General features: G+C 42.5%; 1 protein-coding gene across 7 annotated transcripts in view; it reads left to right on the forward strand.

The window, feature by feature from the left end:
- dab2ipb (DAB2 interacting protein b) overlaps positions 1-24,587 on the forward strand; it is a 128,585-nt gene that overhangs the window by 101,245 nt on the left and 2,753 nt on the right. For 6 of the 7 annotated variants that reach the window (XM_062412761.1, XM_062412762.1, XM_062412756.1 and 3 more), the window contains 9 exons: positions 11,324-11,468; positions 12,789-12,933; positions 13,617-13,853; positions 13,960-14,161; positions 14,773-14,960; positions 16,462-17,347; positions 19,570-19,707; positions 23,726-23,928; positions 24,331-24,418. In XM_062412761.1, the coding sequence (XP_062268745.1) occupies positions 11,324-11,468; positions 12,789-12,933; positions 13,617-13,853; positions 13,960-14,161; positions 14,773-14,960; positions 16,462-17,347; positions 19,570-19,707; positions 23,726-23,928; positions 24,331-24,418 (2,232 nt within the window). The remainder of the gene's footprint in view (positions 1-11,323; positions 11,469-12,788; positions 12,934-13,616; positions 13,854-13,959; positions 14,162-14,772; positions 14,961-16,461; positions 17,348-19,569; positions 19,708-23,725; positions 23,929-24,330; positions 24,419-24,587) is intronic. The other variant, XM_062412758.1, reaches the window with a different exon arrangement.

The raw sequence follows: 24,587 nt of genomic DNA on the forward strand, positions 1-24,587 counted from the left end.
GGATTGATTGAGAAAATGATCTAATAATAGAAATGATCATGAGTTGCAGCTTTAAATAAAGTTTAATGCTTATGGTTTAAATTTCTAGTTTATTTTTGCTGGAAATGGGTGTCTATTCCCGTTACGTCTGAAGTTGTCGTGTTTGAGCTTTTAGTGAATATTGCTTCAGGCTGTTTTCATCGCTGCATCATTCACTTCTTTGTTGTCTCCCCTTTGTCACCTCAGTTTAGTTTTCTTGACAGTATCTCATCAGCATCAGTTTGAAACTTTTTCTGGCTTTATCACAGCTCAGCGGAGCGAAGAATGATTGGCGCTTAGAGACGTGACGTCTACCACAACCACTGCGTGTACCTCCAGTCTGACGGTTCAGAGTGACGGGGGTTAGAGGGCCACGACTGTTCCCTCGAAAGATAGTCACATCCTTAATTACTCTCAATTAATCCCAACCTTCTGAGCAAAGCACTAAATCGTATTAACTTATTCCTCATCTCCAAAATATTTCTTCACAGTGGGTTCTCTGCTGGCAGTAGGATGTGCCGCTTGTGAAATATCACAGGCTTCAGAGATGATGCCTCAAGATGGCTAATCATCAGAGAGAGCGAGATACTCAAATAATGTCCTTACCACAACTGTGTTCAAGAATAAGACAAAATCTGCATGAAAGATTCCTTTTAATAAAAACTTTTTCTTTTCCTATGAGGCTGTAAATACAGAGAAAAGCTGCAGCCTCCTTCAGAAGAAGAGGCGAGCAGCAGCCTTTGGACTGATGTAAACAGCGAGAATTAATGAAAGCCACTGTCTGAGTGAGGAGTGCGAGCGCAGTTACTGCAGCTTCCTCCTCTGAAAAGACTTTTATCATTCAGGGCACTGGGACGTGCTCTGACATATTTAGTACACGCTTCTCCTTCAGCCTTGATGGATAAAGCCGTCACATCATGCCAAACACAACATGCAGTCCCACCAGCAAACCACTTACCCTAAAATATTCCAAAGGCCTAATTAGGATATCCTTTACATAAACATTATTTTGGTCAATTTTGTGTCCTTTGCTCATTTCCAATTCGATGATGGAAGTTCCTCTTTCATGCGTTGCCAAACTCGGGTGTGGTTTTTCTGAACATGGCTGATTTATATTCGGGAATCGAGCTAGTTGCTTTTGCAAAGATAAAATCCAATAAGCCTACTTTGATTGTATCCCTGCAAATGTTTAATAGGCCCTTTGGTTATTTACCCTCCTTCTTCTTCTTGTTGTGTAGTTCAACTATCCCAGCTCAAGTCAAATCCATGAGTCAGGGCACTGGGTTTTGCTTAGTAGCCAATTGGAGCATCCTCTCTCTGAACTGCCGTGTGATTGGTCAAAGCCTTCTCTCATGAGGCAGATGAGGAAGTGTAGTTTTCTCTCACATCCCTTTATTTACATTAAAGTTATTATGAAATAATCTATCAATAACACCAAATATAGCTTACCTACCCCAACTTTAGTATTTACTTTCACTCAGGTAGTTAACTCAATGTGGTGTTTTTTGGTCTTTTGATTTGTAGTGTTACTTACTGTTACTAAAATGTTTCAATGGTACCTCTACAAAATAGCACAGTCTCTCACAGTGAACAGGTGTTGGAAGAATTCTTTTTGAGATGCACAAGTAACTTCTGCGGATGTGCATCGCGTTCAATCAGCTGTGCACAGGTAGGAAACAGCTTCCAACTTCAGCTGGCAACTGTTCAGAGATGCAGATTGGTGCTTATGATGGAAATTAGCATGCAGCACTTCTCGATTTCTGTTTCTGTCGTTTTATCATCCATCGCCAAATAATTACACCCGGAATATTCTGCTCCATTGCACCACTACTCCTTGTCTCCTGTTCTCCCCCAACTTTCCGTCTTTGTGTTCCTTCATCTCTCTTTCATGCTTCCTAGCATCTTGAGGCCACAGCTCTCTGGAGAGATGTCATTGCCGATGATGTATTGATGTCTGGATGTGGTGAGCACGACGGGCCCGTCCTGCATGGCTGCACAGATGCTGACTTTATGCACACCTATGTGATCACAAGGCATTAGTAGAGAGATAGCAGGTTTATCCGATTTGATGCAGGGCAAAGTCGGCTTGCAGCTGTATTAGAATTTATGTGATCTAAGGGGGGCTCTCACACCTGCTTGTTTGGTTCAGACCTTCTCACTTTTAGTTTAGTCTGAACCAACTGAGCAGGTGCAAAAGTTGCCTCAGACCACCACAAAAAGTGAAAAACGGATCGGCTTTAGGGACACTTCAGACCTTCGGACTAATCGCAGGAAATTGAGACATCATTGAACGATAGAAAAAGAAGCGGAGGTGGTTTTCAGACTTGCTTCTAGTCTTCGCCTCTGATGATGCCAAGGACGTACATATTGTTGGTAGAGATACAGTGGCAACGTTTTCTCCATTCAAATTGAAAGATTAGCCCTAGTGAATACAATGGAACAACAGACAACACACCAACTTCAGACTCACGCCCCTTTACCAACCAATCAATGTCCTGTATTGGAGGCTCCCTAAATTGCAAACCAAAACTAATCGGATCAAACGCAAACAGTGAACCATGGTCCGAACCATGGTCAGTGCAGGTGTGAAAATGTCCATAGAGAGCGCAAACCTCAAATAAACATTTTATGTAAAAATAAAACTGTATAAAACGAGCTGAACTCAAAATGAGAAGCCAGTCATATTATTTCAGCTCATTTCCTGTGTTATAAGGTCACGATGCCGCCTCATCCCCCTGTGGGACCTGCTGTTATGTCTCTACATCCAGACAGTGCTGTTAGAAGCTCCACAGTAACAACAACAAGCCCCGTGCTGCTCCGTTGCCTGGAGAAGTTCACCTTTCTTTCATCCCAAAATATCCACTCCTGGCACATATACTCTGCGTTATTGATCTAGTCTTCTCGACGCCTCAGCCCCTGGCGAGATAGGGTTCTAATTTTGTTGCCGCTCCTCTCAGCAGAGCGGACTGTTGGAAGTGACGATACGGAGGATTTATCCTGGCGATAACTGGCCAGAGGAGGGTGGCGCTCGGGTTATTATGCCGTTGTGTTTTTTATGTTATTGCTCCTCGAGGTAAACTAACAGCTTTGTTTAAGAGGCCGAAAAAATTTGAGTTCATCCTCTCTGAGAAAATATTTGTAAGCCTGCAGCGCAGCTTCAGTTATGTTAAACGCAAGTTTAATTTTAATGCGTTCAGCGCTGCCATCAGTGGGCAGTGATGCTCATTCCCAAAGCTGTTGCACATAGGAACACTTTGTTGTATGTATGTAAAACAGTGTGACAAATGATTTACTAACATGACAGGAAGCACTCTGGTAGCTCTGTATGCCTCTGGGCAGTTTTTTTTGCCTGGCTTTAATGAATCAGTCGTCCCCAGGGAGGGCCAGAGTGTTCATAAAATGCTAGTCACTTGTCAATACCCTCCACATTTACAGGGAAAATGTCAGAATCATAGCCTGTAAGTGTTGTAACGTACAGTGATCACATCTCCGGCCGATGCTGTCATTGCTTTTTCCCGTCATGTCCTTCATGCTGGTGATGGCATTGGACTCTCATGCTGCACTGTCCTGGTGTGCGCCCAGAGGGTCCAATAGCAGAGGAGAATGAGCTGGAGGCAAGGACATCTGTTACCTGCGGTTGGCCTGGGCCGTGCGTCACCCACAAAACAGCTGAATAGAAGAGAGGCTCTCTCCTCTGACTGGCTGACTGAGTTGTTCTATCTAGAGCTCCATAGGAAGCGACATTCAAATGTTTTTCGGTAGTTGAAACTACAAATATGTCTTCTTTTGGATATCAAACCCTCAAATTAAACACAGGGGGAGGTGAAAAATGTGGACCTTTAATAGCTATGATATGACTCGAAATGTAAAAACCCTTTCGGTGCATATGATGTGTTTACAGAGAATCTTTTGAATCAAATCCTACAAAAATGTGACGAGCACACTTAAAATGATGACTTTGGGAAACTGCAGTTGTGCAGGAGCCAGGAGGACACCGTTCTCTTCTTTGCAGAATAGAAAATGTAACACGGATTTGCACTTGCGGACGCTGCTCTGTGCACCTGCCTATATTGAACTAAAATGGATGATACAGGAGATAGATGTGTGTGCGTGCGTGTGTGTGTATGAGTGAGATGTGTTTTTCAGTGAGGGAACCAGGGTCACATAGAGTACAGTAGACTCGTCATGGGGCCATAGATCTATATGAGCTCTTAGCAACACAGGAAATGAAAGGAAAGCATTTCAGTGCACTTTCTCTCCTCACAGTGAGTCCTGTACAGTTTGGGTTACTGTGGCATACCCTCAGCCTGATAAATAATTCTAGCAGGATCTTTAGTGGCCGTCTCCTGCCAGCGTGCAGTGATGGAGGAGGGGTGAAAACAGCCAAACAGAGAAAGGTGAAGGTCTCTTTTTCATTGAAACTAAAATCTGCCATTCTGATTAGCCACTTAAGCTGTCTGGCTCAATGGATGGCATTGCCGGCCAGTTCAAGTATCTCACTATGAGCAATTAAAGTGAGATCATTTCATTTGTATCATTTGTCTGGAAAAGTCAATAAAACATGAAACAAGAGGAAGTATCTGAACCAACAAAAGGTTATTTTTAGATCAGGATTATAGGAGCTTAATTGTCACGTAGAAGTGGGAAAAAATGTCCTTTCAGTGATCAAATATACACTGCAGACTCATTGGCTGATAACATCAACACTAAATACGAGACAGAGAGGAATACACACAGACAAAAAAACATAGGCAACATACACAGCTAGTCGGCAAACATGATGTTCAGAAGCTGATGACACTCTCTGCAATACCCCCCCTCCAGTCAAACCTATCTTCATAATGATCACGTGCGCTAACAGCAAAATCAGGAGCGTGGCAGCCCTTCCTGTTTTTATGTTGCATGAAAAGCGTCCGCGCCTTCGGGGCGGAGCCGCTTCCATTTCGACTCGGCCTCCGGTCCTCTCCATCAACCCAGTATGACCCTCACAGGAAGAGCTGCAGGCTATGGCGCTGTAACATGAGCCACCAGTCTCTGGGGAAAGAACCCCTGGGACGCAGAGAGGGGTAGAGATGGAAAGAGGAGGAGGAGGAGAGTGAAGGATGGAGTGGCTGGAGTGATTCCTGTTTTCTCCTCTCCCTGAATATCAGCCCTTGCCCGAGGCTGGAATAACAGGCACATTGATCAGTCGAATAGTTAATAACAAACAGGTTTCAATTTCCCCTTTTTCCCCTCACATACACTCTGAGATCACTTTCCTATTCTGAGTAAGTGAGCTCTGCCTTTTGGACCACATTGCATCGGTGACAGTTCTCCAATTATTGAGCCCGTACACTTTAATTTCAAACAATATTTGATTTCCCCTATTATATAAATTATGTATTAGGCTCTTAAGTGTATGACTTCTTCTATAATGTTCTATCCATTCACTATGAAGGAAAAATCTATAAACCAAATGATCTCTTCAAGTGTCGGGCCGGGTTCGGACCAAACTTTTGAAATCATATTTGTGTTCAGTTCGGTTTCGGACAGAAAATTGCAGTGAGACCCAAACTCCACTATGATAAAAAAAAAAAGGGAAAGGATTTGTCCACATATTTTCAGAAATGAAATACTGGGTGAGCACTGGCCTGAATACGTTTCAGTTTTTTTAACCATTATAACAGCTTCAACTTTTTATAATATTTGATGCAAAGTGAAGTGCATTGATTTCCCTGTAGGTTATACATTGCAGAACAATGAAGCAGGGTAAGATTGATCTCATTAGAAGTAGCTGGAGCAGGCTGCATGATGTCGACTTCTTTGAAAAGACAGAATTTAGAAAAAAAATAGTCTCCAGAATTTCCCTTTTAAGGCATTTCATTGCTCTCGCTTTTGTATTTGTCTTCCCTTATATTACCATAGAAACACAACACACGCACAGAGAAACATTTGAGTGGGTACAAAGCATTAAACTTGGCCCTTTCCATCGATTTTCTTAAACTCTTTTCTTCCTCAAACTTTTTCAAGGTACAGCAATTGGAAAGGACAAGTCATTTCAGACATCACTGCGTCCTGCTCTTTGTCAGACTGTGAGATCCCTCATTCTAATATTGGAGATGATGTTGTTACCTAATACTTCAGGCAGAGACTACGTTTTTACATTTCATCTACTAAACTTGTAGCTACACAATGTGCAGTGGAATAAGGCCGAAGAGAGACGTGAGCACTGCACACATACACACACGGGCCTGTGCCTATGTGTTGATTATATTGTTGGACTTGACTTTATGAGTTTTTTACTGGCAAGCAACCACCATCTACAGGGAACTTAATCTTTTTCAACAGGGCCCCTCCCTGCTATATATTAGATCTGATCAGCCATGATGCATCGTCTTACCCTCCGCCCCGACCCTATCTTCATATCACCCTCTCTCTGCACTCTGTGTGTTGGTGGAGGAGAGGGGGGGCGTTGAGTTTTTTTGAAGCATGGTTCGGCTGATGAGATGTGGCAGCGATACAGAGAGCGTTCTACTTCTCCTTATTAGCGCTGTGGCAGAGGGAGGGGGCGACTGCGGGATCAAGGGAGTCGGAGGAAAAAGGCTGAGGGATGACGGGAAGGAAAGGCAGCGAGCTCCAGTCTCTCTTTAAGACGTGATTGTTCAGACTTCTATGACCCTGGTTCTCCTCCATGCGTCAGCTAATTACAACAAATCTCACGCATACTTAGCATCCCTGCCTGATCATTTTCTAAAGCATGCTACACTTTTTACATTTATATCTTTCATTTCTACGTACTGTATGTAAACATGATGTCGAGAACGTGAGTTGAACAATGTGATTCATGACAGGAAAAATAAAACTGGTGTACCGAAGAATTGGCTTCCAAGGTTTTAGAATGTGTTAAATTTTGGGCATCAAGATACATGAATTATCCCAACATCAAGACACTTAATCCCAACTGTCTATCCTCAAGAAACCAATAAAAAGAGATTAAGCCAAGTATCACGGAAATCTGTAGTTTATTGCGTAATCCTGCTGAAAAACAGACGCAGGTGCAGAGGTGAAAACATCCTCCTTGGTGGATGTAAATATTGAGGTTTCTGTTAACTTAGGCTATACATATACCTCGTCTGGTTTAGTCAATTTAAATTGATGTATTGATTACAATAAGATATATTTAAAAAAAAATGCAGTACATGGGAATTTGTTCAGTGATAGAACTGGACTAGTCATGATTTTAAAAGAGACATTAATGTTAGTACTCTAACACTAGTGCTAAACTGAGCTGTTTATTTACAACCTGCTAAACATCAGCTTGTTGATGTTATTGTGAGTATGTCAACATGCTGACATTAGTATTTATCTCAGTGCTGATACGACTGTAAATAATACTACTATTATATGCAGCACTTTTAACAATGCTTAAGGACACTTAACATATAAAAAAATAGAGAGAGCAAACAGCGGATTCACGATGGTCACTCTTGCAACTGCATGAACATGGTGTAAAAACAACTTTGATAAAAAAGAAAATCATTAAGGAGATGATCAGTTGGCGGCATGTCTATTTTAGTAGCAGCTGAAATGATAACCAACTGCCACCTGGGAGTTAAGAAATCAATCTGTAGAACATATGGTATCCAGTGAAAAATAGTCAATAGTCATAGATGGAATATGCAAATCCACCATTATGGTCGCTTTAATTTCTGTGTTGTAATTAACTGCCATGTTTATTCATAGAAATCCATGTTTGTAAGTTCTTATGTTCCACAAATAACTACTCAAGCATTATCCCATTATTATAAAAGATTATTTAAGAGGGAGGTGGGTCAAATTTTTGTGTTTAGCTTCTACCGGCAGAAAATCCCTCATTTTTCTGCCTCTAGTTTGATGTCTCTCTCTCAGTTTCCCTTCTCCCGCTCTGCCTCCCTCTTCCTCTCATTTCATCCAACCGTCCTCTCTAATCAGGCCTGGATTTGCCTCGCTTCAGCGGCCACATAAGGAGAGCCCAGCAGAGAGGATGGATGGGAGGAGAGAGGGGGAGAGAGAAGGAGAGAGAGAGAAGGAGAGGGGTTGAGGTTAGAGGGACAATTAGGATTAGGATGACATGTTCTTCCAAAAGGAAAAAGAAACACAGGAACCCTGATTTAATGACAGGGGTCCGTAAATAACCATATACTCTTCCTTCTCCAGTTTGTTCTATTAAAAATATCATACAGATGACAAGTGTAATTGTAATCATGGCGATTTTAGATTTGCTCTGACAACTTGGTATTAAATAAACAAACCAATAATCTAAACTCAATTGCTGTTTATATGAATAGGAATGTGAACAATTTAGAGCTATTAGGATTTTCGGTCTGTTCAAGGTTTCTCCTCTCTGGACTCTCACTGGGTCGCTCCAGGACATCGCTGTTTTGAGTCCGTCCCTGGGAAGCGCTCTTTATTCCTGGGTTCATTGTCTTGCAGCAGGGTTTTCCTTCAGGATTTCCTTGTTTATCCCTGCATTCATTTTGGACTCCCTGTGGCATGATGCTTCCACCACCAGCCATGCGTCTTACTGGGGATTCTGTGTTGGGATAATGTCCAGTCCTAAGCCCCTTTTCCACTGGTGAAAAAAAACAACTAATATCTGACTGTGTCTGCTATGGGAATGGACACAATGAGAATTCACTCCAATGTATAATTACTCTCTTCTTCTTCTACTTCTCTACTTTCAAAGTAGACACTGACACTGCACCTTTTCTGCACATTATGATGATGCGTATTGAAATTCCAGGATCTTGATTTTTTTTGTCATGGTCATGCATGCAATGCAAGACTGGCGAGGTGAGAGAGCTTCTTAGTTTCTTGCGTGTATTCGTGACATATCACGCGACTCACCAAAGAAATCCAAACTATATTTACACTTTTAAACCGGCTTATCCAAGTTTAAAAAACCTGCGTATATATATCTACTTATTTTGGTGTAAAAGAGGTATAACATGCTGCGAGTGCAACTCAGTTTTGGTCTCATCAGACTTAACTTCTCCATTTGCCTTCCTGTGAACAGTAGCAGAGCACCCAGCTCACTGCTGTGTGCACAATCTGTTCAATCTGAGTCTGTGAAGCTTGTAACTCAACTTCAGAGTTGTCGTTGGTCTCTTGGCGGCTTCCCTCCCTTGTCTCCTTCTTGCACAGTCTCTCTTTTTTATTTATGGTCTGTTTCATAATAATCATTGATTTAACTGTTCACCCAGGAATTTCTTAGTGGTAGAGAAATGTTCCTGTCTTCCTCCCCCGACATTTTTGTTCATTTACTTTTTCGCTGAGTTGTTCCATTTTCCTCATTTGTAGGTTTTTGCCTGGAGCACATTGACCGTCCAGATACAGGTGTATTTTTACTACAGTTTTATTTATATTACAGTGTATATATACTGCAGACAACTCTAGAGATGTAGCTATATAATATATTTTTTATAGGGTGGCTTTGACCCAGAAGGTAACTCATTGTTTATGATAGAAAAAGAGCTCCCCATAGAATTTCTGCATGAATGTGTTTGTGAATGGATGGATGTTGTCTGTAAAGTACAGCACTTTGATTGGACGATTAGACAAGAAAAGATATATTTAAAACAGTCCATTTACCATTCGGCATCTCCATTTGACCATTGATATGACTTCTAGAACCAGATGGCACCAGTGATGATGTAGAGGTCTGCACACATCACAAATCATTTATAACACATTGTATATAGTAAAGGTTGTTTTTATGTTGATCAGGGCAAGGAATGTCACATTTCATACCCTCTGTGTTACATGAGAACATGAAAGCCTCTAAATTCTGAGAGGAACTGTGCTACTCATGTCATTATCTTTCGGAATGAAAATAACCTATATACAGAAATGCGCCCCCAAAAACTCCAGACAGGCTGCTCTCGATGCACATCAGTGGGTGATTGGCTCCCCGTCGTGTATCTTTGATTAGCTGGATAACTGGCTGAACAGCGGCAGCAACAGAAACCATGTGAGAGGCTCTGTTGCTGTTGCTTGTCTCTTTCTCTCTGAACATTTGTCATTTTCCCTCTCTCCCATCGCTGCCACGCTGGTTCTCCTGGTTTAACAAGCTGCCAGGGGACCCGCATGAGAGTTCAACCACAAATTTGTTGAAGGGATCCAAACGCGGGGTGATTCATCCCCAGGTGGCTCCATTTCCGTCTCTGCCGATCGGACTTTGAATTTTGGAAGCTTCAGTGCTAGTCTCAACCTGTTACTTTTCTTTCCCGGATTAGTAATATATATCGTTTTCATGGAGATTATTCTTTCAAAAGATTTAATCATTAATTCACACATTAGTAAAAAAGCATTATAAATTGGCAATGTGTAGCTGAAAAGTGATAATAACTTGAAACTTGGGATGTGGAGCTTCCAGGCTATAAAACATAGCAGTGACTACCTACTTTTAGAACGACTCTGATTCAGGAAGTAAATTTCGTGAAGGATTATGGGTAGTGCAGTTATTTTCCTTGACTTCGTGAATAAATCAAATTTTTCTTTAAACACAGTTGATATCATACAGACTTGTGGCTTCTACAGGACCATGTTACATGGTTTCACAATACCGTAGCTTGTGGCAAGTCTACTTTTAATGGTAAATATATTAACTATCCAGAAAGAAAAGGATTTTTACTTTCAGTAACAACGCTGTTGAAGTAATAGTTATAATTAACTATTATTCTCCTTTTGTGTGATTGGGCATTTTTATGTTTCCATGCTCTCATTGTACAAATGTCAAAAATCTGTCTTTGAACATTTGAATGGAAGTGAAGAAAATGTTTGCTGCAATCACTTGAAAAATCTGAGTCCTGTCACAGTTTTTTGTTAGTTGGGTCATAAACACAAAGTTGTTTCTTTCCGTCTGTCTGTGGGAGATGTCAAACTCAAAGGATGAAATGAATGGAGCTATTTAGTTTCCTACCTTTTTATGGTAATGACAGAAATGATTCTCTCTGCGTCTTAATTTGGTCATAAAAGAAAACGTGTGTTGAAAACCTGTCACACTGTCGAAGTGTTGTGTATGGAGAGATGCACGCTTCTTCCACAGTGCAGGGGCCGCCGGTAACGCGGAGAAGTGATTCTTGAAATCATGATCATCTACATTTGTGCTGAATAAGATGCATTTAAGAGTATAATGTTCGCAATAGCTGCTAATAGAACATTCCCTTCATATTCCTGTCACAGTGTCCTGCTTTATATCTTCATAAAACTCAAGTGTGGTTAATCACATGGGATCATAGGATTGTAAATTGACCCTGTGCTTGTCTTGTTTTTTAATTTTCTGCAGGACTTCCTCACAGACTTAATGATGTCGGAGGTGGACCGCTGCGGGGAGAACGAGCACCTCATCTTCAGAGAGAACACGCTCGCCACAAAGGCCATCGAGGAATACCTCAAACTGGTGGGACAGAAGTACCTGCAGGACGCCCTGGGTGAGTCCAGCATTGATGTGGAAAAGGAGTGAAGGCAGATGCCATCAAGTTAGGGTCCATTCTGTTATAAAGTAATTATTGTTGTCTATTTCGATTATTTAGTTAATCCATGTCTGTCCCGATTAGCATTTGTTGTTGCTACCATGGCCTTCAGATTTATCCAGATTCATCCCTGGAATAATTTCCATCTTGAAGGGGGTCCTTGGCTAAGAAGAATTGAGAACCCCAGCTCTATACAATGTTAGGCTGTTTTATGATTGTACATTATAAAGATAAAAGTTGTTTAATTGTGCAAATTTGTCCAAATTCTTTCATAATATACTAAATGCGATATGTGCTGCTGTCTTTCTTGGAGTTTGGATTTTGTATTTATCCGACTGTGACGGGCTGAGACTCAGATTTGTAATAAATCATTACGAGCTGACTGTTTGACCTCGCACTCCCACTTGTACAGAGCTACTCCAAGGTTGGATCTAGAGTGTTTGTGTGTCTGCAGTCGTAACAATAAGCATCAGTATGCACCGTATGCTGTTTTCCCTCAGCCTGACTCGGAAATGTACACAGCGGTGGTTTAATCTCCGAACGGCACACATCCTTCCTGGCTCTCACCACCTGTACGCTGCTAATATTAATGCTTTGTGTGTGTTTTTATTGTTCTGTGTGAGTGTCTCTGTGTGTGTGTGTGTGTGTGTGTGTTTCAACTAGAAATGCTGCCTTTACTGACAGAAATACAGACGGCTGGTGAATTATGCATCGCTGGAGTTTCTGTTGTTTGACTTTTGGCTAAACTATTGGAATCATTGAAACTGCGACTGGGGCAACACAAGGACGGCCAAGCTTTATCTTTAGAGCACTAGGGACAAAAGCAGCTGCTTCCCCCATTTTAATGATATTGATTAGAGTGGAATAATGAAATAAAGCTGGTTGTTCACTCACTGAGATTGTAGCATTAAAGCTGTGTCTGTTACCAGAAAACAGGAAATGATAATAATGTAGTTATTATTACTCTGTTTTTGTGAGTCGAACAAGAAGCTTCTGGGTCTTTTCAGCTTGTTGTGTTTGTTGTCAAAGGTCAAACTATAGAGTTATCTGCTCTAAAACATAGCTTCATAACTATGTGTTACTATTATGACCCGACTGCAGAGTGTGGATGACAATGACAACCACTCTCCCAGCTCAGCTTCACACAACGCCAAATCCCAACAGGAAAAATAACGATCTTAGTTCTGTTTTTGTCTCATAGATACTTAGGGTAATTGATCTACAAAAGCCCACATGTTCTTTACGTACCTCTTCTTCTCTTTCATTCTTTGTTTTCAGGTGAGTTCATCAAGGCTCTGTACGAGTCAGATGAGAACTGCGAGGTGGATCCACCCAAGTGCTCGTCAGGTGACCTCCCAGAACACCAGAGTAACCTGAAGATGTGCTGTGAGCTGGCCTTCTGCAAAATCATCAACTCATACTGGTGAGACATGGAATTCAACTTGACATAAACAATTACTGTAGTAGTGTCTGATGGTCGTGTAGCTAATACTAACTGATAATAATAATAATATTGCCCTCCTGCTTTATTGCATTCAACACAACACTGAAAAGTATTGTTAATGCAGTCACAGCACTGCCACATTCTTCTTGTTTGCATCAGTGACAAATGCAGAAATAAAATTAATAATGGTGTAACATCATCAGACGCTCAAATAAAAAGCAAACAATTAACTGAAAATAGCTTATTCTGAATTTACATATTGCTTTATTTAATGTTTTTTAGCTGTAGCCTGTCTGAGGAGTTAGTCTTCATATGTTAATATAAAATTTTGTCTGTCGACTTTCATGTAAAAATGTTTTATTTATTTTATTAATTCAATCCACCACACATCCATCAATTTCTGCTACTTAACCTAGATCCAGGTTGTGTTTAATGATTAATGATATTATAAGAAATTACTATTTTACACTTCTGGGGATGACTGACAGAAATGGGTTGCTGCTGGTAAAAAATTCTATATTATATCTTTAATAATGTCATCTTTACCGGTTCTTCTTTGTTTTTCATGTGACCATGAACTTGTTATTAATAACACACTATGAATCAAATATAAGTATTAATCATCTCAAAATAAAATTCAAAAAATCTTTTATTCTCCACAGTGTCTTTCCTCGAGAACTGAAAGAGGTCTTTGCGTCGTGGCGACAGGAATGCAGCAACCGGGATCGACCGGACATCAGCGAGCGTCTGATCAGTGCGTCTTTGTTCCTGCGGTTTCTGTGTCCGGCCATCATGTCCCCATCACTTTTCAATCTGATGCAGGAGTATCCCGATGACCGTACGGCGCGCACCCTCACGCTCATCGCCAAAGTCACCCAAAACCTGGCCAACTTCACCAAGTGAGTTTAGACGCACGCTTAGCTCTCTGGTAAAGAATTGTGGGATTTTATGATAGGATACTTCTACATTACTCATTGTTTGTGTTCCCTCTCCCTGTAACATCAGATTTGGTAACAAGGAAGAGTACATGTCCTTCATGAACCAGTTCCTGGAGCACGAGTGGACCAACATGCAGCGCTTCTTGCTCGAAATCTCAAATCCTGAGACGATCTCCAACACGGCGGGCTTCGAGGGGTACATCGACCTCGGCAGGGAGCTGTCCACGCTTCACTCCCTCCTGTCTGAGGTGGTGTCTCAGATGGACCAGGTACTGGAGATGACCCACTGTATAATGTAGATGCTCAGATATCGTTAGATTTCATAGAGGGTTAGGGTTAGGGTTAGATCCAAAGCTCTTCTATTCATAATACTACAGGATTTGGATCATGCTCTACTACATTAGGATGTTTATCTTACATGAAATCAATCATTTATTGCTGCGTTACATAAACAGTGAGAGCACTGTGAAGCCTCGGAAACTGGGCGAAGCATATTAATGGTTTACCAGGACATTGACATTAGCTTCAGTAGCAGATAGGAAGCTTGTGATTATTAGATAAAGAGCAGATTCTTGTTGAGTTTTTTTCCTCATAGAGGAGCTACTTATCCTTAACCTTATCTTTCAATAATTCAGAAATCCCAGCGAGTCTGCTTGATACACCAGTCAATCACACAAGCTGGCCTACTTTATTATTTAGCGTGTTTTTCTGAATAAGAGAGTTGATTGCAAAGTGTAGGGAAAATAACTTGGTCTAAAATATATGCAAATTTAAAATTCAATCAAAATAACACTTGTAACAAATCCGATCAATGCTCCGACTGAAGTGGTCCAGAGTTTGTATTTAATTTGGCTGACTGTCAATTGTCAACTCTCTTCAGAGTGCGGCCTCGAAGTTGGGTCCTCTGCCCAGGATCCTGCGGGAGGTGAACACAGCTCTGTCCAACCCGTCAAGTGTCCAGATGACACCCGGGCAGTCCTCGGAGCAAATGGGCGCGCCGCCCGCCGAGGCGAGCTGTAGCATCTCCACTGGTCTGCAGAAGATGGTCATAGACAATGAACTTTCAGGGTAAGAAATATTCAAGATCTCAGCGAATACACACAAAGAAATCACACCTATGATTATGTATGTTTATTTGTAGGTTTGTTAGGCAGCAAAAACTCAAACCTTAGTGGAAGGATGTGCTATTGGTCAGGGAAGAACCCATTAGATCTTGGTGCGGCTTAGGGGAAATGTTAAATCAGCAGCTAATTTCCAGTGTATTGGTGCTGCTGCTTTTGACATTGGTGTCAATTATTGTAGTTCAAAGTATAAATATAAGGATAAGCTAATAGAAATGTAGCCTAAGTTAAAACTCATCAGGTCATGTTTGACTGTGTATGTGCAAAGTATCAGTCCTTGTTTATCCAGTGAAAAAACAAAAAGGCATTCAAATGTCCTTTTATCACTGAAGACAATAAAGCAGGTGTTTATAGATTTATAGATATTTTTCCATTACTCTCCAAATTATTTAAACTTTGAAGTCTTGGAACAGCTGACCTGTTCACGGAGCATCTGTTGCAGATAAATCCCAGTGCCACTTTCTGCTCTCAGCTTTGGCTCCCACTGCTTTCGTCAGCATGCTACTCTGGGCATATTTGATCACTGGCGATGTTGCGATTAGCTAATTGCAGAAAAGATTGAGACCCTCCCTCGTTGTAAAGTCAACCCTGATACTCTACACCCATTGTTTTCCTGCCTCACTAACCAGTTCTGCTGAGGGTTCATGTTTGTCAGGCGAGTGTCACCCCTATTGTTTGCCAGATGAAACCTTGTTTACTCCCCCTCGGATAAATACACACATTCGGGATGGCACCTTTATCTCACTTATCCCCTGTCCTCTTACTCCCTGGCAGAACAGTAACAAGGTGAAACTCAGAAAAGATTAACATGAAGGCACAGGGACCCAAAAGGAGGAGAGAGATATGAATAACAAGTCAGATAAAGTCTCAGGTAGATGAGTTTGCGCGGCGCGTAAGTGGAAGATGAGACAACAGGAGAAACAGGAAGGGAGTCAGACAGCTGGGATCGTTATGCTCATCGGGGGGGCTGGGATCAATTGAACTAATTAGTTAATGTCCCCATGTGACCTGATGTCGGAGCCGACCTGCTTTACTTTATCACAGCCACTGTTTGCTCACATATTGACCTGTGTGTGCATGTGTGTGTCAGCAAGCTGTAGGGATGAAACAGCATTGGAATGAGCTCACCATTCTGACTTAATCGCTTCTCATCCACCAACCAGTGACATGTAGAGCAGGAGAAAGGGAGAAATTGAGCAGAATGGAAGAGTAGAGAGAAATTAAATGAGAAAAGGGTAATGGAACGGAGGGATGAGATGAGCGTGATGTGACTGGCCATGCCATAGTGACATTTTTTGCAAGAGTGCTTTGGTTCGAAGTTTTTTTATTTTCAAGTTTACATTATCATTTTGGTATAGTCCCCTACAGGCTTACACAACGTTCAATCAACGACTGATCAATCCGTGATTGGCTGAGAGTTTAACCTGGGTCCCTTTTGTCTCTTTCAGATTGGTTGATTTTACCAGGTTACCCTCCCCAACCCCAGAAAACAAGGACCTATTCTTTGTGACACGGAGCTCAGGGATCCAGCCCTCCCCAGCACGCAGCTCAAGCTACTCCGAGACCAACGAGCCGGACCTGGGCATGGCAAATGGCAGCAAAAGCCTGTCCATGGTGGACCTCCAGGACCCACGCAGTTTGGAAGGTGGCCCTGGTCCTTGTACCTCAGACACTTTGGGTGAAGGCCCAGGATCTGGTGGGGGCTGGTCAGCCAGAGTCCCACAAGGCAACATCCTCGGAGGTCCAACCTTGAGAAGGCCAGGCCAGACCCCCACCACCCCAGGAACAGAAAGCACCCCAGGTCGACCCGCCCAACTGCTCGCCCCCCTATCCTTCCAGAATCCAGTTTACCAGATGGCAGCCTGCCTGCCTGTCTCCCCGCGTGGGATGACCGACTCAGGGTCAGAGTGCCACAGTTCTGTCAGTTCCCACAGCAACAATGAGGAGGGACCAGCAGGAGGAAAACATGCCTTCTTGAACCATGCTGGTGGTGGCGGCGGTGGTGGTGGGGGGAGCAGCGGGGACGAGTACGCAAGGCGTTCGGGCGAGTTCAATCGCCGACAACTATCCCTCACGGAAATGCAGCACCAGCCCACCGTCCCCAGACAGAACAGTGCTGGCCCACAGCGGAGGATAGACCAGCCCCCGCCTCAGAGCATCACTCGGGGCCGCACCCCGCCGAACCTGCTAAACAGCGGCCCCTACCCCCGGCCCTCGTCTGGCAGCATGATGACATCATCCCCCGACTGGCCCGGAAGCGGTGCTCGGTTACGGCAGGCCTCTTCTTCCAAAGGTGACAGTCCTGAGACCAAGCAGAGGGCTCACCACAAACAGGTACGGGGCTCACACATCTATTGAAGCTGGTATTTAAGATTCCAGACAGTCGACTAAAGCTGCTTTAGTCTGTATGATCACCTGAAATTTCACCGATAGAGAAATTCTCTCTTACAAAGTGCCCATTTGTCTCATAGCATGTTGAGGACAGGCTGTGTGGGCGGACTCGGTGCTGCACATTGTGCATGTAATGAACTGCAGTCATTGTGCATGTAATCACAGTAATTTGCATACAGGCAGCTCATCACTTTATTACTGTTTTACTGATCAAGTTTAGTGGGCTGAGAATGAGGGTGTAGGCACAATTAGCGTTTTATTAACAAGGGATATATGTGCCAGCAAGGCATCAGAAAACCTACACCCTCATGGTTCCGAACAGATCCAGTACACGACTGTGTCAGTGTATTGATGCAGTGCGTGTGTTAGCGTGTGTGGTCACAGTGGGAGCTTTCTCTTTTACGGCTGGGCTGCTGAGTGTGTAGTATTGGCAGGTCAGGACTACAAGGTTGTAATTAACAAAACTGGTCAATGGTTGCCCTTGGTGGCTGAAGGGGAGGGCATCTGCATGTCTCCATCTCTCCTGTGGTCTCCTCCCTTTGCAATAATCCACAGCAGGGACACCACACCCTCATTTAATTTGTACGTTCAGGGAACTAAGCACCCAGCCCAGGACTTTGAGTTGTGGGACCCTCCCTGCAGAATCTGGTTTTATTGCCAAGTAGGTTTGCACATACACAGAACTTGCTGTGGTTGTTTTGTGCAAGTATAAATAGGAAAAATAGGAAACAATGTCAAATGGTTTTAATCTGTAATAACTGTGATTATCGTGGTGATTTTGCTGATACTGTCCAGCATCAACCAAAATTAGCAAGTCTGAAAAGCGTCTTTTCCAGTGGTAAAAAAACCCACCAACATCTGTTTGTTTTCTTCCTGCAGTGGCAATGGATTACATCAGCAAGGCAAACTCCTCTACTGTCAGTGGGAATGGAGTCAATTGCCTTTTTTCAGTTGTTTACCTGTTTTTAAATTAAGGTGTAAAAAAGGTGCAAGACACAAGCAAGCAACGCTGGTTGTTGTACCAGAAACAAGCCAGAAGAAGATATGCTAATGCTGTAGCCATGACAACTGCTAACATCCACTCTCACAAAATTGTGCACAATTAACAAATGCTGATATTTTTCCTGACCTCCTCTTTTTCCCTTTTTGGTCAACGTGTGCACTTAAAAGTTGTCAGCCTCTGCTCCTTCTCCGCTCGGAGAGAAACTCGACTGTAAATTACGTCAAATGCAATAGAGACTCATACTGAGCTGATATGAATCGAGCAGCGTTCAGCAGTATCATAATATTCTGAAATTAGAATCAGCCGACTTTTGAAAAACAGTATGCACAACTTTGCACAGATCATTTACTTTTTGAAAGGTTTAATAAAAAACGTAAAATTAGCATATCAACAAACCTTTTTTCTTTAACCTTCATGCTGCACATTTGATATGGCGCTGGCTTCTTAATTATAGTTGTTTGGGTTATAGGTGAAATATACAAAAGTAAAAATCATATATATTCTGTTAAAGTTGATGGATCTTGATTATAATTTAATGTGGATTTATATATCCTATTCAACTGTCTCTATTAAAAAGTTAGTCAGTAACTATGGTACTGACGCCAACATCTTTGTAAAGTTTCGCTTCATGTGTGGGCCGACACAAAGTTTCATTTATTTGTATCCATTTGCCGTTTCAACATTTGGGTATTTTGACCTTTTTAAAAGCCTTTAATGCAAATTATTTGAACTATAAAACCATCCTACGTCTCCACTCATGGACTGTAAAAGGCCATCTATCAGAAAGGAGGCGGATGGAGCACACACACTCACACACACATTAGCAGCTCGTCTCTGCCTCCAAGCTGGTTTCATGTGCACACACTCACTCACGGAAATCAGGGCCTCAAAGTGTGTGCTGTGCTGCCCTGCATGTGTGAGCTTGACTACAGGAGTGTGTCCTCCATCCCACCTGCTGCTTTCAGTCCAGACGGTTTGGGTGCATTTCAAGCTGATTTCTGTTGTTTCTGTGCTATTGTTGTTTTGTTGATGTTGTTGCAACCTGCCTCCTCCCTGCTCCCCCTGCTCCCCCCGTCACTTGCACTCAGCTCATGTATGTCTGTATGTGTGTGCGTGTGTGTGTGTGCGTGTGTGTGTGGATGTTGTGTTGGTTTCACTATAGGCCCCCTCCCCTGTGAACCCAAGTGCGCTGGACCGCACAGCAGCCTGGCTATTGAATATGAATGTGCAGTATTTAGACCATGAGGGGACGGATCCCGAGTCACTGAGAAACAGAGAGGATCTGACTCTGGTGGAGAAGGTAACCTGCCTCCTCATCCAATTCTTGACCTTTTTGCCAATGCCTCCTCTTCACAGACCGCCCCGACCTGCAGCCGTTATGCTTCAACTGAACTGTCCTTCCTTTCTTTACCTCTCATTAGCTCACTCATTTACCCCCCTTCCCTTAAAACACTAATTATCTGCTGTATCTATTCCCGCTCTGCCCTCCCTGAGGTCCCTTACAAAGGCGAGACCAACCCTTATTACTTAAAGTTATAATATATGCATTGAGGTAAATAGCATATATAGTACTCTGCATGTGACCCCCTAATATCTTAATCTCCAATTTCCCTGAAATTGGCTACTCACTGATGTTGAAGCAGTTTATCACAGTGAGCAGCAAACTGTGGCTATCAGCTGCTGGAAAGTCATAGCAACAGCAGTAATGGCTGAAAGCCGTTATAACAGCAGACATAATTGTGAGGCTAAATATAGCAGGCAGGATTATATATCACCACCAGGACTTTCAACATCATGCTGATTACTATCTCGTTGAATCGTCTGGTGGTTTAAAATTCAGAAAATTGTGAAAGATGCAACAGACTAAAGAGATGATTAAGAATGTCTGGTTTTGTATTCAACCAAACTCAAATCTGTACGGGTTATTATTATCATATGTAAAGCTGGAATGAGTAAACAACTAGAATGGCACTCAGAAGAGCACGTACCTCGGCCAAGGCCCAGCAGTCCTCATATGAAACCCTATTCAAATACCCTTGATCCAGATTCTATTAGTATCAAATAGATCCCACTATTGCTATTTGGTGCTTAATCCATGAATCACCCAGTTGTTGCAGTTGGAGGACTTACACACTCAAAGAAGTACTATTGAAATGTTCTTAAAGGGGTTGTTCACAGAAAAGTGAAAATTCATTCATTATCCACTCACCACTATGCACATGGAGGGGTGTGTAAAGTGTTTTAGTCCACAAAACACTTTGGAAGTCTCAGGGGTAAACAGTGTTGCAGCCAAATCCAATGCAATTGAAGGAAACAGGACACCTTATTCAGACGTAATAAACACAACATGACTCCATACTGCTCTTGCGTCCACAAGCCCGACATTCATATTCGATTGGAAATGGTGTCATTTACAACATGTTTTTAGCCTAAATATCCTCTGATATCCTCCTTGGAGGCGCATTAAAAATCTCACCGAAACCAGCATAGCTCTCGTCCAAGGGCATGTGTGGCGTCTGCTAGCATCGCTACATCCGCTAGCATTGCTATGTAAATGACGCCGTTTAGATTCAAATATGAATGTTGAGGCTTGCAGACATTTGGATGACGCCACTTGAGCAGTATGGAGGCATGTTAGGTTTTTCTCTGATGCTTAATTACGTCGGAGGAAGTGGTCACATTGGCCGCAACAATGCTTAGCCCTGAAACTCCTAAAGTGTTTTGTGGACTCAAACACTTCACGCAACCCTCCATCGCTATAGGGGTGAGGAAATAATGAGTGAATTTTAATTTTTCTGTAAACTATCCCTTTAACCTTGTTACTTCAGCTCACGTCTTACTTTTGAGCCTTTATCTTGAAAACACATCCCAAACCCCCCTTTCTGCCCCTCTAACTATATTTGGAATGAACGTAATTACCCAAAGAAGGTGTGTGTGTGTGTGTATGCACATGCAGCACATCCACACAGACATGTCTGAGCTTTTGTGTGTCTGCTTTGCATCTACTGTATGTGAGAAATGGAGAAACAGTGAGAAAACAAGCTCTTTGCTGCTTCCTCTGCTTACGTTCACCGCTTCTCTTCTCAGCATCATTTTCAAATATTCACCCTCAGCTTCGCTTCCTTGCTTTTATTGGCTGCCAAATGCTCCCTGAATTTTTTTTTTCCTCCATCCGTAATGAACACAAACCTGTCATCCTAACGTAACTCATGCTTTATGGAAGCCAGCAGCCCAGTGAGGGAGAGCAACCAAAGAAGGCAATAACCTCCGTCTCACTCAAAAGAAGCCACGGCCACCTTAAAATAGCCGAGCAGCAACAAGACGAGGATTGGAAACCAGCAGCTTAGAAACAGTCTCAACAATACATGTCCCCACTGGAGGCATTTCAAAAATCCAAATTCATTTATATATACACAGTGTACATTCAGTGATCTGTTACAAATGAACAGATCACTGGTACATTCGTCTTTCTCGGACATCAGGACAAAATTTAAATTCTAATCAGTACAAACATCAGACAGTCAGCATAAAATAGTGTTTGAAATTTAAATGCATTATCTGAAACACAATTTTGGGCTTTAGATTTTCTTTTTGTACATCTTATTCTTCACAAAGCTGAGGATAATTCTTAGTATGATAACAAAGGACAAACTTTTCTGCAACATTACACATAATTTTCCATTGTTTATGCTCCTATTATGTTTTAAGGGGGAAAATATCAGTAAATTGGATTTATTAAATACATAAATTGTAATACAATTAATATGAATAATGGGACAATTAACTTCTAGGTTTTTAATTAGAATCATTGTATTGCTCTTTTTTTTCTGTTGTATTATTAAATATTTCTAAAGTTAGTTAAGGTTTATGTTCTAACAAATTAAAATATTGAAGTCAAACTAAGCGTCAAAGAAGCTTATTCATTTCCTCAAACATTTTATGTCCAAAATATATTTGTTATAGTTTGTTGTTTCCCCCTCCCCCTGAGTTAGCCACCTATGTTCCAGGTGTAGAGGACACAGGGTGAGACAGTGGCAGCGTGCAGACTACAATGAATTGTGCATCTGAAGGAGAGCAGTGCAGGGACCAAGGGTCAGATCAAAGGCAGTGGCAGAAACAGTAGATGTCCTTCATTCTCAGGGGACCCAGTGACAAGAGCTTAGGGATATTAGAGATGGAGAGAGGACTAAAGACAAGACAAGAAGGACCGATCTGAGGTCACTCTTCCACCCGGGAGGAGGGGGGGGGGGGGGGTGGTGGTATAAGAATGTCCCAGTGGCGGGCAGCAGAGTGACGAGGCTAAACAAGGTGACAGGGAAAGATAATCCGGGCAGCTTCCTCACTCAGTGTAATTGGATCCAATTGTTCAGGGCACTCTGATTGTTTGTCTTTCACTATGTGCTTCAGCATCGATGAATAATAAGGCCTAATATACAAATAAAATAGTCGTTACGGTTTTTGTTTAGTTTTAATATACGCAAAAAATGCTGATATATATGGATAGTGTTGATGAAAATGTTTATCTTTATTTCACCAAAAATTAATAGAGACTTTCGTTAGATTGATAGTTGCAATTTCAGAAGACAAGTGTTGAAGACTTGACAAGTCTTCATTTTTGGGGAGACGTCATGTCGACCATCTTTAATCAAAGTCTATGATCCAAATTGAATAACTACAACTTTGAATTAAGAACCACCTCAGAGAACAACCAGCGTGGATGTTGTAGTCTAGTGTATCACTTTCACTGGTCTTCCACTGATACCTCACAACATCCGATACTATATCCTCAAGATGTATTTATTCATATATATTTATATATGTTTTTTGGGGGGGAAATGCAGTTAACATTTGATTCCTCCTCTCATTCCCCCCTCGCTTTAAGACAGCGACTGCAGAAGCCTCTCTGTGGTCCAGCAAGAGGTCAGGCAGAGTTATTCAGAGCTTATATCACACACTAGACTCCAACTGCTTCCATCCCTCCCTTCTTCACTCATTCGTGCTGTTCTTCATTCTAAACTTCCTTTCTAATCTTCCATTTTTGTTTGTGGTGCAGCCATACAGGTTTAGTGCTTTCCTAAGAAATGCTGGCAAATGAACTGTGTGAGACCGAGGCAGTCTCTCTATTCAGAACAGAAATGATGGGGAACAACAGGACGTTATCTCCGACCTGATTGAGAGATTTCTTTTTTTTGTTCTTGTCAGCTATGGTAATGAAGAAGGGCAGCCTGCTGATAGGGTTGACGATGATGATGATGATGAAAATGATTACCAAGAGGGTAATGACAACGGCGCTGACGTCTCTCTGCGTCTTTATTCAGTACCAGCAGGAGATCGCGTTGCTGCAGGAGAAGCTGCGGGCGTCGGTGCAGAAGCTGGAGGAGTACGAGGCCCGGCTGAAGGGTCAGGACGAGCAGGCCCAGAAGGTGTTGATGGAGTACCAGGCGAGGCTGGAGGAGTCGGAGGAGCGCCTGCGCCGACAGCAGGACGACAAGGACCTGCAGATGAAGGGCATCATCAGCAGGTGGGGAAGAATTTGCCGTTTGGAAACCTTGTTGTAGTCTGAAACCTCCCGCTCCGAGTTGTCTTCTTGACCGGCGGGAACGAAGATGTTTTGGACACGATGAAGTAGGCCCTCGCAACCGCTTCGTGGGTATCAAACGACAATGATAGAACTGTTTACGTGTGTTTGAGACGAAAGTTTGTGACAATTCTGCAACCAATAACCAAATGCTTCCTGTGTACACCAGCATGTGCATTTCAGGCGTGTCAGTATGAACGGGGATTTAAATCGATACATGCCAAAATGCTTGTGTGGACAGAGATAGTTGAAGTTTGAATGAAATGAATGAAAACGTTGTCACATGGATGTAGCCCTTATTTTCATCAGGCCTGTATCACTGACTCGGCTTCATCTAATCTCCAGGTTAATGTCGGTGGAAGAGGAGCTGAAGAAGGATCATTCCGACATGCAGGCGGTCGTCGACTCCAAACAGAAAATCATCGATGCACAGGTCAGTTCGCCCTTCTTCTACGACACGCTGACTGACAGCTGACATTCCCGCTGCGCTCTCTGCAGATTGCATATGGTTCTCGTCTTTGTGTTTCAAATTTGTGTGTGCTGTCACTCGTGTCTTCTGCTTGAGGAAACAAAGGGTCACCGCAACACAAAGAGATGTTTAA

Source organism: Platichthys flesus, chromosome 19, assembly GCF_949316205.1.
Source record: "Platichthys flesus chromosome 19, fPlaFle2.1, whole genome shotgun sequence".
NCBI classification, from domain to species: domain Eukaryota; kingdom Metazoa; phylum Chordata; class Actinopteri; order Pleuronectiformes; family Pleuronectidae; genus Platichthys; species Platichthys flesus.